Below are 15,919 nucleotides of genomic sequence, written 5' to 3' on the forward strand. Positions count from 1 at the left end.
CAATTAAGTTTTCAAAACATGAATTTTGGAGGGACACATTTAAACTATAGCAGAGGGCAAATAATAATCAGTTCTAATAAGAGTTTCATTCTTGACTTAGACCTGTGGTTTATAGTGTTGAGATGAGTGATGTGGCTGAATGTCCATGAACATTTAACATATTTGCACAACTATTCAAAAAATGCTTTCAATGTATTGCCATCCTTATGACTCCTTATGTGTAAGTAGAAACAATACAGTTTTCAGAGCTTCCCCAATTTTCTTTTCTTTTTTTTTTTTTTGGAGACGGAGTCTTGCTCTGTCACCCAGGCTGCAGTGCAGTGGCGCAATCTCAGCTCACTGCAGAGCTTCCCCATTTTTTTAAAGCTACCTACCCAATCTCCACTTTCTTCTCTTGCAGGCCTCCTTTCTTAATTAAAGAAAACTAAAACCACTGGACAAGTGCTGTTTTAAACCCTTGCTTTCACCCCTCCCCCGGTCAGTAAACCTCAATTGTCTTGAGGCATAAAGAGTCTCTCTCTCTCTCCTATTCACAACTTTCTGTCCTTACTTTTGATATCAATCTCTTCTATTTCCTCTAAGATCTTGCTCCATCAATAAGCATTAATCTATCTTATATCTTTACCCTATCCCTCTTTACTTATCTCTTTACTCATCTAATTATAAAAATACTTGGAAGCCTGAGGTGGGTAGATCACAAGGTCTGGAGTTCAAGACCAGCCTGACCAACATGATGAAACCTTGTTTCTACTAAAACTACAAAAATTAGCCAGGCGTGGTGGCATGTGCCTGTAATCCCAGGTACTCAGGAGGCTGAGGCAGGAGAACTGCTCCAACTCAGGAGGCGGAGGTTGCAGTGAGTTGAGATCATGCCACTGCACTCCAGCCTGGGCAACAGAGGGAGACACCTGGGCGACAGAGCAAGCCGCTGTCTCCAAACAAATAACAAATAAAAAAACCTTGTGTCTCTCTCTTCAAGAACAAAATAAAACCAAACAAAACTTCCCCTGATGCTATCAGTTACTGCCTTAACTCTCTCCTTCCTGTCTCTAGCAAGATTCTTAAAAGTCTTCATTCAGTTTATTTCCTTAGTTTGTATTCGCTTCTCAGCCCATTGTAATGTATCTACAGCATTTCTACAACTCTGCTTGAAATTACCCACCAAGGCCGGGCACAGTGGCTCACGCCTGTAATCCCAGCACTCTGGAAAGTCAAGGCGGGCGGATTACCTGAGGTCAGGGGTTCGAGACCAGCCTCAACATGGAGAAACCTCGTCTCTGCTAAAAATACAAAATTAGCCGGGCGTGGTGGTTCATGCCTGTAATCCCAGCTACTTGGGAGGCTGAGGCAAGAGAATTGCTTGAACCTGGGAGGCAGAGGTTGCGGTGAGCTGAGATCACGCCACTGCACTCCAGCCTGGGCAACAAGAGTGAAACTCTGTCTCAGGAAAAAAAAAAAAAGAAATTACCCACCAAAAATCATTATGTTCTCCATAATGCCAAGTTTAAAAGCCACCTTTCCATTTTTTATCTTTCTGGATCTTTCCAGTGCATTTTAAATAGCTGATCACATTCCTTCCTTCTTGACACACAAATTCCTTGGTTTTTATGACACTATTCACTTGGTTCTCCTACCGCTAAAAATGTTCCCCAGATTTTCATTCACAATCAATCCTTTTTCCACTCTCTATTTTCTCACCAGGCAAAAGGAGGAACATCTAACTGTCAATAACTCCATCAAAGACTTCATAGTTTTAATTCATACTTCTAAACTATATTATATGCTGATGACTTTCAAATTTGCAGCCCTGAACTCTTCTTTGAGCTGAGCTACCACAGATTATCCTTTACCTGGATATTTCATGGGCACTTCAAGCTCAGTGTCCAAAACTTTTCCCCTGAAAGTGGCTTCTCCTCCCATATTCTTTGTCTCTCTCTGCATATATGAACCACCCATGTAATCATCTAATCAAAAGAACTCATTCATCTTGGATTCCTCCCTCTTCCTCATCATACCTCTCTCATATCCATTCAAACACCAAATCCTGTCAATTTACTCTCTTAAAACATTTTTAAAAATGAATGCCCCATTCTCTACCTTCACTACTTCTACCCTAATTTAGGATCTCATCATCTCTTGCCTATATTAGATAAGAGGTTCTACAATAACATCTTATTTAATCAATCTGATATTAATCCTGGCCTCTCAATTTTTCCCGTAATACAGCCAGAATGATCTAATATACAAATATGATAATTTCACTAACCTCCTTAAAATTGTATTTGCAACCCATATAAAAGTCTTTTTTTTTTTTTTTTAAATCATGGCATACAATATCTTCTTTGACTTGGTTCAAACACCACTGCTTGACACTTCTTGGTTAGAACCCTCTACTTCTGAATACCAATCAGCTTTTAGTTTCCTGAATATCCCATAATGTATTGTGCCATTGTGTCTTTGTATATTCCCTGTGGTCTTTCTTCTTTCTCTGCTTGATTCTTGCTTAGCATTCAACACTCAACTTGTACATGAAGTTCTCTACAATTTCTCTTCCCTAAATCCCCCAGATGGGATAAATGGCTGTCTTTAATGTTTCTATAAAATTATCTTGATCATTGCATAAACATTATGTATTATTTTCTATATGTCTCCTTTACTAAATTATGAACTTGTTGAAGGTCAATTATCTAGCAGTGTATCTGATGCACAGGTGTTTAATATCTTTTGTAGAGTTAAACCGAATGATCATTCAGGTTGGTTTTAATTTTTCCAGAGTTATAATAATGCTGCAATAATCAGTTCTGTGCAAATAATACTTTTAATTTTAAAATTTTTATTATGATAGATTCTATGATAAAAGATTACTGTGTCTAAAGATATGAACAGGTCTTATTATTCTTCAATAATTTGTTATTTTTAATAGTTGAGAAAATAAGAGGCAACTGCTCAAAAATTTTTACACTATAGGCCAGGTGCGGTGGCTTACGCCTGTAATCCCAGTACTTTGGGAGGCCAAGGCGGGCGGATCATGAGGTCAGGAGATCGAGACCATCCTGGCTAACACAGTGAAACCCCGTCTCTACTAAAAATACAAAAAAATTATCTGGGTGTGGTGGCAGGCGCCTGTAGTCCCAGCTACTCTGGAGGCTGAGGCAGCGGAATGGCCTGAACCTGGGAGGCAGAGCTTGCAGTGAGCCAAGATTGTGCCACTGCACTCCAGCCCGAGTGACAGAGGGAGACTCCATCTCAAAAAAAAAAATTTTTTTTACACTATAAATACATATTTGGAAATTTTTGTCATAATATTTACTAATATAATTTACTTTATGCCAGTAACCAGTGAGTTTCAGAATAAGAGTTAAACAATCAATTCGTGTAGCTAACATAACTAATGTTCTATGTGTAGCCCAGTCTCAACACTACTAGTTTTAGATTACAGTCAAAATGTATTATGAGGCTGGGTGCAGTGGCTCTTGCCTGTAATCCCAGCACTCTGGGAGGCCGAGGCGAGTGGATCACCTGAGGTAAGGAGTTCGAGACCAGCCTGACCAACACGGTGAAACTCTGTTTCTACTGAAAATACAAAATTAGCGGGGCATGGTGGCACATGCCTGTAATCCCAGCTACTTGGGAGGCTGAGGCAGGAAAATCACTTGAACCTGGGAGGCGGAGGTTGCAGTGAGCTGATATTGCACCACTGCACTCCAGCCTGGACAACAACAGCCAAACTCTGTCTCAAAAAATAAAAAATAAAAAATAAAATAAATAAATAAAATGTATTATCAGACTTTTTTTTTTTTTTTTTCAAGACAGGGTCTCATTCTGTCACCCAGGTTAGTGTGCAATGGTGCATTCATAGCTCACTGCAACTTCAAACTCCTGGGCCTAAGCAATCCTCCCGTCTCAGCCTCTTGAGTGACTGGGACTATAGGAGTACAACACAGTGCCCAGCTAATATTTTAAATTTTTTGTAGGGACAGGATCTCGTTATATTGCCAAGGCTTGTCTCAAACTCCTTCCTCAAGTGATCCTCCTGTATAGGCCTCCCAAAGTGCTGGGATTACAGGTATTGTGAGACTTTTTTAAAGATGCAGAATTTATCAGTTGCCATTGATGAAACATCAAGTTTCCTAATACTAGAAAGGGAAAAGCAATCTACCACATTTTTGGAAATGGTCAGAAATCCACAGTATTAGAAAATATACATTAAACACAAAAGTTTTCATGAAGCCATCCTATCTATGAAAAAGCAAAAATAACTTCAAGCTATATTTTCAATGTATAAAAGTTACTAGTATAATGCACCAAATTAAGGCAAACTATCACCATGGGCCAAATTTAGCCCACTAGCTATTTTTATAAATAAAGTTTTATTGGAACATATCCATGTTCATTCATTTATGTATTATCTATGGCTGCTCTCACACTACAATGGCAGAGTTAAGCAGATGCCACAAAGATTACATGGCTCACAAAGTCTAAAATATTTACTGTTTGGTCCTTTATAGAAAAAGTCTGACAATTCCTAATCTAAGTTATCGGGGGGAAAAAAAAACATACTTCTTAATGCTGTCTTTTAAAAATACTTACACTGAAGAAAACAAATTGCACTCAAAGTACATAATTTATATCAGTATCCTGTTTTTTCTCATTTCTTTGGTAGCACTTCTAATGAACTGTTTTCATTCAAACCCATTCCTGTCACCAGTTCCCTCACCACAGGTTCCTAGTTCTCTCCTGTGGTATCTTCCGATATAACTGACAATAATAATAAGTCTCTTCTGATGTGGTCTGACTCAAAGATGTAAATGGTTCCAGAAAAAAAAAAAAAAAAAAGACATAAAATGGAATAAAAGTTTGTGAGTAACCAGGTGGACAAAGTGTGCACTTGGGGAGGTGGTTAATAATTGAGAGTATCGTAGAGAATGAATGACAATAAAAACAATCATGTAAGTATTTTAGGAAGAAGAAAAAAAAAACTAAAAAGAAGGAAAGAAAAGTAAAAATGAAAATCAAACTATTTTTAAACTATAGAAAATATGCACATTAAAAAAGCATAAAAGCACCATTCCTTTAGGAAAGCCTTCTATTTACCTATCCAAACAGGCAAAGAGTCCAGATTTCCCTCCTACTGCACAAAGTACTTTGGGAGCACAGCGAGGTCGTGTCATCAAGACTGTCTGATGAGAAAGTCTATGTTCAGGCATAAAGTGGTACTTTAGGGCTTCATTCAAAAGATGTTTACAAGTACGATCATCACGAATAAGATGATTTGCTTCATATAGTCTAGTGAGAAACTTAACGCTCAACAATGGTAATCGTACACTGTTTAGTAACTGTGCTAAGTATTTCTGGCGTTCTTGTACATCATACTTGATCCAAGACTCTAATGCATAAAAAACAGTCTCTTCGGTAGCTACATTCAAACAGTCATTGGAAACAATTTCATCCAAGTCAGCATGTGTAAGCTCAAAAAACTCTTCAGTCTGGCAAACAGCTTCAAAATTCTGGCATATGTATTTAGTGGCTGCCAAATAAAGGTCATGGCAACCATACGTTTCTGCAAAACGAGAAATTCCAATACAATTACCAGGATCAAGTTGGCTTTCAAGAAATGCACAACATTCTTTCAGGACAAGTTTTATCTGGAGTAGGTTTGCTGCTGGCAGAAGAGATTCAACTGTGTCCTGAGAAATAAAAACAGTCCCTGTATAGGCATACTCCACAATGGCCTGGAGAGCAGTTTCATCAATGCATTGAAACTCAACCTCACTGTTCTCTTTTTCAGAAAGGTTTCCAGTGAACATAGCTTTGAAATACGGGCTGACGCTGGCAAGTACCACTTTGTGAGCATGGATTTTAACATCACCTACTCGAAGAATGATGTCACAGAGTTCGTGATGTTGGCGAAGAAGATTCAAGCCCTGCAGAAGTTGTTCAGAATGCAAGTGGGTTAAGTTAGCAAGCATGTAGGTCGGGGATGTGTGGTCCATCTACAGAAAAATAAAAAAGCATAGACAGTTATTTCAAAGTAATCTTGTCAATAACACTGCTTTTCAAATAGTACAGAATAATCAGATTTGTAATTTATTTGCCTGTTCCTTGGTTTTTAAATACTTCATAGTAAATACTAGAACTAGAGGCTTTCAGAGTTAGAAGGGATTTAACAATCATATAATTCAACCTATTTATTATAGACATTAGGAAATGGAAGCCCAAAAGGTTACATGAGATGCCCCAAACCATAAAAATCTCTGACAATGGACTTTTGGATCAAAACTCTACCAACTTTTTCATTTTGTTTCCCTTGCATTAAATTCAAGTCTGAGCTATCACTGAAATAAAATGAAAATATGAGGGGAAAAACTTGCCTAAAGTAAAATTATATGTAGAACAAACAACACTATTTGCCAACCAACAGATGCTTTAATTGGACAGAAATTTCATGTTAACACACTTTACCAAAAATTCCAATAATTGCTTTGATAGAGGGTGCTGAATTTAATGAAGGTACCATTACCACCAATTAATTTAATTAATTATGAACAGAATACAAAGTTCCATAATGAGGGCAATAAGGCTCACTTACTGATCTATATATACCATACCCACTCAACTTTTTTTTTTTTTTTTTGGACGAAATCTCACTCTGTCGCCCAGGCTAGAGTGCAGGGGCACGATCTTGGCTTACTGCAACCCCCACCTCCCAGGTTCAAGCAATTCTCCTGCCTCAGCCTCCCAAGTGGCTGGGATTACAGGCACCTGCTAACACGCCTGGCTAATTTTTATATTTTTAGTAGAGACGAGGTTTCACCATGTTGGCTAGGCTGGTCTCAAACTCCCAACCTCAAGTGATCCACCTGCCTTAGCTTCTCAAAGTACTGGGATTACAGGTATGAGCCACCGCACCTGGCCTCAACTCTTGATCACTAATTCAGATCATGCCCACTCAATCTACTTGCCACTTTGTGCTTCTGGAAGATGAAAAAGAATAAAAATAACAGGGAAGAAAAAGGACGAGAAAGAAAAGAAAGTGGAGAGACAATAAAGACTATGGTAGGCAGAATAATGGCTCCCCAAATGACATTCACATCCCTATCCCTGGAACCTGTAAATATTACTTTATATGGCAAAAAGGGACTCTGGAAAGGATTAAACATTTTGAGATGGGGAGATGATCCTGGATTATCTAAGTAGGTCCAAAATGCAATCAACATGTACCTTTTAAGAAGGCAGAAGGAGACGTGACACAGACAGAAGAGGAGGTCATGTGACTAAAGAGGCAGAGACTGGAGTGCTGCAGTCACAAACCAAGGTCTGCTGGCAGTCACCAGAAGCTAGAAGAGGCAAGAACAGATTCTCCCGTAGAGCTTCTGGGAGGAGCATGGTCCTGCCACCTTAATTTTAGCCCACTGACACTAATTTCAGACTTCTGGCATCCAAAACTGTGAGAGAATACATTTCTTTTGTTTTAAGCAACTGAGTTTGTGTAATTTGTTACAGCAACCTTAAGAATTAATACATGAATATTTCAGAATGGACTGTAGCGGTTGCTTAGATGAGACAAAAGGAATACAGGACACGTACATAATATAAGCTATTTTCTTCCTGTCTCATTCACATTTCAATCACAAGTTATGGCAATAACAAAAAAGTACATTTGGTTTCCATCTTAAAACCATCAATTCCATCAATTTAAACATTTTGAACACTATTGAGAGAGTAAAGAACTTCATTCTTGTACATTTTTAAGTGGAAAAAATCCAACTCTTGAAATTTTTATCTTCATCAAGTACGTAGTTGTTTCATACTTATTTCACACTGAATTTTAAGTCAGTTAATATGGCCACTTTACAGCTGATAACAGCCTCTACTGCTGATCTCTGCAAATAATCTCACACCTATCTGCCAGAAAAATTCTCAAATGTTATTGCAGTCATGGTATAAACAAGTCCCAAGAAGCTTCTGGGTCTTCCAGTAGGTACTCTTTTTCCAGAACATAATACATACTAGTAAGAAGACGGCAATCAGGAGGCATAAGTTTAGATCTGTACACCTTCTGTTAGTTACTCCAGTGTTCACGTTTTTAAACTATGTAACTTCTTTTAGCCTCAGTTTTATGAAAAAGTTAAAATCTAGACTTAAAAGTGAAGAATGAATAACAGGAAAGGCAAGTCGATAGAAAAAATAGGTAATGGGGTTAAGAAAGCAGTCCTTGTTAACTTTACCTTCTCAATCTTTGTTTTCCTTATTTGCAGAATGAGATCATAACAATACCTGTACTTTATTATTCAGGTATTAATGTAGCTGAGGTTTTTGAGGATCAAATCAGACAATGTACATAAAAACATGATAAACTATAAGAATAAGTGATATTGTACTACAGTAGTACTATGGTAGTAGTGAGGCAATAGAGATAAAATAAGATCAGTGAAGAACACAGACTTTGGAAATATAAGGTAATGAGTTTTAGTCCCATCTGGATCTTGAATTGTATTATTAGGGGGAATAACAGGTACCAGCCTTTCTTAATCTAAGTACTAATTGTTTGATTCATAAAATATGAATACCCCACTTATCTCAGAAGTTTAACTGAAAGTGATTCTCTAAATTATAAAGTTCTACACAATATACAGCTTGAGGTGTTAAGAATATAGTATTTACGCCTCACTGTACTAAACTGGCGCTTCCCAATATCCCCACTTTCACTAATTCCCATTCTTTCCCACGATGACCTTTTACTCTTATGATCCTCATGTAATGACTATAGCTCTATATAAAACTTGCTATCTCCCAAATATTTTCTTACCACACATTAGATTTTGTCTATAACCTTTCTCCTCTCATCTTCCTTTCCTCCAATTCAAATTCTCAAAACTGAAGATCAAAAATTAACTTTACCTGGATGTCTATAAGCATTTATTTACTATATTCCTTTTATTTACTAATTTACTATATTCCATTTATTTACTAATTCCTGCAATTAATTCAATTATATGAGTTGCTCTGTAAAACATACTCCCTTCAACTCTCATTTTCTGATTTAACAAGGAGAATGGTAGACTAAAAAGTGAAGGATGAACAACAGAAAAGGAAAATGTATGAGAAAAATGAGAGAAGGGATTGAAAAAGGAGACCTAGTCACTTTGTAAATTCATTTCTCTCTCTCAGACTAAACAATTATGTTTCAAGATATTTAAGAGAGCCTGAAAATGAGATTCTTGAATCATTACCAATGCCACAGGACTGAAGACTATTTTCAAAAATAAGACAGTAAATTCTACAATATGGTAAGATTTCTGTTAATTTCAGATAACATTCTAAAATAAATTATTAAAGATTTGACTTGTGAATACCAATAAGAAGATGGAGAGATCTTTAGGATTAGGACATATGAGCTAAAAATAATAAGATATGTTACAGAATAGGTTTGTTTCTTTTTAAAAATGTATTTAGAAGACTTGTAGATCAGAAAAGTAAACTTGATATTTAACTAGATATTAGTAAATAATTTTATAATGCCCTTCATGATGTTTCAAAGAACAAAACTAAAAAATATATAAGCTAGATCAGTTAGCTAAATTAGCAACTGGTGGAACAAATACCCCCCATTAAATATACTACTTAATGGAATGAGGCCTAGAGGGATGTTCCTAGTGGTATTCTATAAGGCCAAGATGAAGATGTTTAAGTCCTGAACTTTGAAGATGACCTGAAGCTGCAAAGGACAGCAAAAGCATTGACTAACACAATAAGGATCCCGAAAGACCTGATATCTAATAACAAGAAATTTAAAAGGGATAAACGTAAAAATTCTATAGCGGATTCCAAACCAACTACCCAAAGTATAGAATAAGAGAGAAAAGACTCATCTGTAGGATGCGTTTAACAGGTTTAGGGATTTTAATTGCAGTACTATTTTAACACCATAAACTTATGTGGGCTTAAGCTGCATTAACAGAACTATAATAGACAGAAATACAGAGGAGAAATTTTTGCTTCGCTCTGCAAATGTCAGTCCATATCTGTAGTACAGATTTTGGGTATCATCCTTTGAAAGGGATCTAAACAAACTGTAACACCTGATGAAGAGAAGAAATTCAAATCAGGTCTTACAGGTAATGGAACTGAGGTACTGAGTCTGGGAAAAAAGGAGGTCTGAGTCATCACACGAAAAACCAAGGAATGAAAGTTACTCAACAACAACAGGAATAACAATTATAATATAGGGTTGTTTTGAGGATTAAATGAGTTTATACATAAAAAGGGCTCAGAATAGTGCCTATCACTTAGTAGGCTCCTAATAAATATGACTTATTACTAGTAAATGTTTTGAGTTGTCCCTTGAGAGGTATTCAACTTTCTTTGGTGCACTACCTCTCACTATTAGATAAGAAATCCACTCTGTCTTCTCTGATACCTTGGGCAACAACAAGTATCACAGAATTGTTGATTCTCAAATTAATGTTATGAATTATTGACTAGATTCATTTTTAATATAAGTAGGAATCACATAGTGATAGATCCTATATTGCTAACCTAATTTTTGTGTACCCAATTCAAAACTGGTAAATTACCATCAACATATGACATGCATGCATGACACAATATAGGTCTGTAAATACACATATTCATATATGTGCACACACAACACATGAATATACACACACGCATATATTTGTATGATACGCAGTATAGTTTTAAGAGACTGGGCTTTCGTATCAGGTTTCCCAGGTTACAGTACAATGGTATGCATTGTTTAACAGCTATGTGACCTTGGGAAACTCAGTCAAAAGTCTCAATTTTCCCACTTGTAAAAAAGCAGACAAAAGTGTATAAAAAGTAGTTGTAAATATGCCTTTCTATGTGCTGGTACATAAGCACTCAATAATTGGTAGATGTGATTTATTTTTATTGTTCATCAACCTTAAAAAAGCTTGGTTATTGCCAACTATATCCATGAAACGCCTTTCCTTCCATGCATAACAAAAAAGGAAGGAAGTTTGCTTACTGTCCAGGGAACAAATACCTACCAAAGCCAGGCCAAAGCCTCATTAATTCTATCAGTAAAGAGACATATAAGCCATTTTAAAATTTAGATGGCTTATTAGATTTAGATGGTTTATTACTTAGAGAGTGAACAGAAGATTAGCCGAAGAGTAAACTGCCTGGATCCTTGTCCTGCACATCAAAAATGGTAACACAAAAAAGGGGCTGGCCCAGTGTAAACTATGGCTAAGCAGTTTTCTATTCTGTAGCTCTATTCTAAGGGTGTGGGGTGGGGTCAAAAGTCTAATACCTAATCACAACCAGGGAAGTGAAGAGAAACTGTCTCATGACACACTTCTAGGGGAAATAGAGAGGTGAGTGGGAAATTGGGAGATGACCTCATAGCAGCTCCTTAGAGGCCTCTCACCCTCTCATATTCCAGGAGAATCACAAGGTGTGTCAAGCCACAGATAAGCTGCAGTCCTGAGGTCTAAGTCTTTGCCTATATAGATACATGCAAGGTGACCAGAGTACCATGACAAAGTTGTTCCCCTACATTTATGCCCCTAAAATACTTCTTTATCTCACTTTCCTAGATCTATGTTGTTAAAACCTTTTAAATATTTTCTGACCATTCCAACTAGTGAGTAAAACATTCTTTTCATTTGAATCAGCAATGGTTCATTTTACTTCATAATAATATAAATTATCAAAGTGTTTAAAATGGGCCAAAGAAAAGGCACTGATAAAGGTAATTTCATTAAAAAAAGCCTATGCATATGTTTATAATTATATTAGATGCAAATGACATACTTTCATTCCTTGTAAGAAGTACTGAGAATAAAGTTTAATTTTAAAAATTATAGTTTTAATGCTTAATCAAAACAATGTCAACTAGTAACTTCAACAAGGCAAGATAAAAATAGGGAACAACTTAAAATGAATTACACTAGCAGTTTGCCATAACATAATTCTTTTACTTTGTTTTGTTTTTGTTTTTAAGACAAGGTCTCATTCCTGTTGCCTAGGCTGGGGTGCAGGGGCAAGATCTTAGTTTACTCACGGCAGCCTTGACCTCCTGGGCTCAGGTGACTGTCCCACTTCAGCCTCCCAAGTAGTTGGGACTACAGGCACACACCACCACGCCCAGCTAGTTTTTGCATTTTTTTGTAGAGAAGGAGTTTCACCATGTTGCCTGGGCTAGTCTTGAACTCCTGGACTCAAAGGATCACCCATCCTGGCCTCTTAAAGTGCTGGGATTACAGCTGTGAGCCACTGAGCCTGGCCAAATTAATTCTTAAAATTTTTAATTTGGCCCCTTTCCTCTCTCAAAAAATAGGACTTCAGAAAAATGCGCAGAACTCTAACATTTTCAAATACAAAGTTTTTAAAACAGTGATTTTCAAAATATGATTCTTGTACCAAGAGCATGAGCAACATTTGGGAACCTGCTAGAAATGTAAATTCTTGAGCCCCATCACAGTTGTAAGCAATCAGAAACTACACAGATCATTGGGGTTGCAGGAAATGGACAAACTGTGTTTTAGGTCCTCCAGGTTATTCTTAGGCAAAAGTTCCAGAACCAGTTAAAATATTTATAGCACAAGTTTAACAGCTTAAAAATTACTGAAAATTATTTCTAAGAAATATTTAAAATAAATTTTTTTTTAGAGACAGGGTCTCACTATGTTGCCCAGGCTGGAGTGCAATGGATATTCAGAGGCATGATCATGGCGCAATACAACCTCAAACTCCTAGGCTCAAGTGATCCACCTGCCTCAGCCTCATCAGTAGCTGGGACTACACCACTGTGTTTGACTCAAAAACTATAATGCCTTCAAAATTATAAATGACAACTGTAACTATACTTGGTTCTCAGCTATCTACCGATAAATAGCTAAAAAACTAATTCAAAGAAGCAATACTTTCCAATCTTCAAAGCCCCACATTTGTCAAACAGTTTTACACTGGCAGTTTCATTTACCTCAGTAACCACTTTGCGTAAAAGGAAGTGTATGTACCATAAAAAACAGGAAAGAACAGTGAGTAAAAGTATTAATTTTAGAGTTGGAGACACTTGGATTTAAGTCTACATTTTGCTACTTAATAGCTGGGCTATTTGATACTTGGGCAAACTACTTATCCTTAGCTTAAACATTCTTATTTGTAAAATTTGTTGTGGATTAATAGGATTAAATGAGAAGTATGTAAGGAAAAACAGATCAATGGAGAGCAGAAAATATAAAAGTAGATCATTTGATATGCAGGTTTAGTATATGATAAAAGTGGCATCCCAGCAAGGGAAAATAGAAACGTTTAAATGTGTTGAGATAACAGAATGGCCATATGCAAACAGGTAAAACTAGATTTCTGCTACATACCTACACCAACAGGATAAATTCCAAATGAATCAGAGGTATACATATGAAAAATGTAATTATATAAATATTAGAATGAAATGGGGGTGAAAACATGTTGAAATTTAGTCCCCAATGCGGTAGTATTGAGAAGAAGGGGTTTGAAGAAGTGATTGGCAGAGTCCTTATGAATGGATTGATCCACTTACAGATTAACGAATTAATATGTTAGCAAATTAAAGGGGATTTATCACAGGAGTGGGACCAGAGGCTTTATAAAAAGAAGAGAGAGAGCTAAGCTAGCACACTCACAGCCCCCTCACCATGTGAGGCCCTGTGCTGCCTTGGGACTCTGCAGAGTTCCTACCAGCAAGAAGGCTCCCACCAGATGCAGCCCCAAGAAAGCTCGCACCAGATGTGGCCCCCTTGACCTTGGACTTCTCAGCCTCCATAACTGTAAGAAATAAATTCCTTATATTTACAAATTACCCAGTTTCAGATATTCTGTTATAAGTAACAGAAAACAAACTTAGACAACCTGAGATTAGGGAACAGTTTCCTAACTTTGAAACAAAATCCATAAGACATTGGTGAAAAAATAGGTAAAACTGACTACATTTTAAAAACTTAGAATAAAGAAATCATAAGTAAAAATATAAATGAGACTGGGAAAAATATTTGTAGCATATATAAAATTTTTATCAGTAATTATAAAATATTTCTAAAACTCTCTAGCCCTATAGGAAAAATTGGTTAAAGAAATGAACAGATGTTTGTTAAAAACATAAATGGTTTTAACCATACAACAATTGCTCAACTTCACTTAAAATCAAATACATTAATACATAGAGTTAACAATTTTCTCTTGACAGCATACTCTGTTGGTGAGGATGTGAGAAACAGGAAATCTCACTCATTACTGTGGGAATAGAAAACGATACAAAACCTCTGGAGGTAAATCTGTCAAAATCTAGCAAAATTACATTTGGATTTATCCTTTGACCCAACAACCCTACTTCTAAGAATCTATCCAAAAATTACACTGGCAAAAATGTATAAAGACACATTCATAAGGCTAATAATAATTGCAGGTCTATTTATAAAAACAAAAGAATATACTCATGTTTCTTATTCCTCATATTTGAGAGACCAAAAGGCAACTGACCAAGAATTTTAAAACAACTCTCATGTCCAGCAACGAAAGAATGGTTGTGAAAACTATAGAGCATCCACACAGTGGAGTACTATACAGCAATGAAAAGGAACAGGGAATCTCTGTATGGAATACTCTGCAGTGATCTCCCTGATCTAAGCAAAGTATGTTTAGTGTGTCACCATTTATCTATGAAAGGGAAGATTACAAATATACATAATCATTTCTATTAAAAAATAGAAATAAAAAAAGAAAATTTCTAATAAAAAAAAAGTACATACAATATGTACTTTTAAAAGTTACCTACAAGAGGAGGTATGGAATAAACTAGAGAAGGTAGAGATAGAAGGTAGACATCTTTGAATATACTCTGTTTTATAGATTTGATTGTGGAATCAGAAAAGTATTTTACATAATTATAAAGCACAATTAAATCTTAAAAACATGATCCATAAGAAATTTGAAAATACAAAGGAAGAAAATATGTACCTAGATAGGGGCCTTACCATACCATTCCAAATAACTTTAAAACAGTAATCTGATAGTCTCTATTGCAATATGCCCTAAAATATACATCTTACGCTGTTTTCAGTAATTGCATTGTTGATGAGGACACTGTTTATTTGTATTGTGACACTGTTAATGTGTGCATTGTGCTATAAAGCAAATGAGTAATGATATGATATTCTATCAACCCTAGGGTCACTGTGATCTAGGATTCTTGGTATGGGAAAAAGAAGATAAAGATATAACACTAAGATGTTAATTAAATGTATGTATATAAATAACAGTAAATATTCATAATACATAATTTCTATATAATTTATAATATATAAATATTATATGATGTATATTAATATTAAATATAACATATTAATATTATATAATATATAAATGCAATATATTATTATATTAATATTATGATATATACATGTAATATATATTATAAATATATATTAATATAATATATAAATATATAATATATAAAATACATGTGAGCTATACATACATATTAAATCTATGTAATATTAAGGAAATATATGTAATATTTCAAGGAAATATATGTAATATATAATATATGTAATATAAGTATTATATTTATATTTATATAAATATAAATGAAATACATGTAATACTAAGGAAATATATGTAATATTATTTTAAGGAAAAAAATAAATTATATTTCCTAGCTCTGTCTATTGAAAAGGTCTAGAAACTGACCATCCCAGTAGCAAAGAACATTTCTAGCATTCAGATGTAGTCCTTAAATACCACTTCCCTCAAAGAGAACAGAACTCCTTGGGCAAATAGCTGATATTATGTCTGGGGCAGAAGATGTCAAGACAAATTTGGAATCCAAATCCTAGGTGGTGTAATCCTAGTACTTTGGGAGGCTAAGGTGGGAGGATAGCTTGAGCCC

At 35.7% G+C, this 15,919-nt stretch overlaps 1 protein-coding gene across 3 annotated transcripts in view; it reads right to left on the reverse strand.

Moving 5' to 3' along the window:
* KLHL28 (kelch like family member 28) overlaps nt 1–15,919 on the reverse strand; it is a 39,145-nt gene that overhangs the window by 16,194 nt on the left and 7,032 nt on the right. For all 3 annotated transcript variants that reach the window (XM_015143611.3, XM_015143613.3, NM_001261270.1), the window contains 1 exon segment: nt 5,095–5,993. In XM_015143611.3, coding sequence (XP_014999097.1) covers nt 5,095–5,993 — 899 coding nt within the window.

This window comes from Macaca mulatta, chromosome 7 (assembly GCF_049350105.2).
Source record: "Macaca mulatta isolate MMU2019108-1 chromosome 7, T2T-MMU8v2.0, whole genome shotgun sequence".
NCBI lineage: Eukaryota > Metazoa > Chordata > Mammalia > Primates > Cercopithecidae > Macaca > Macaca mulatta.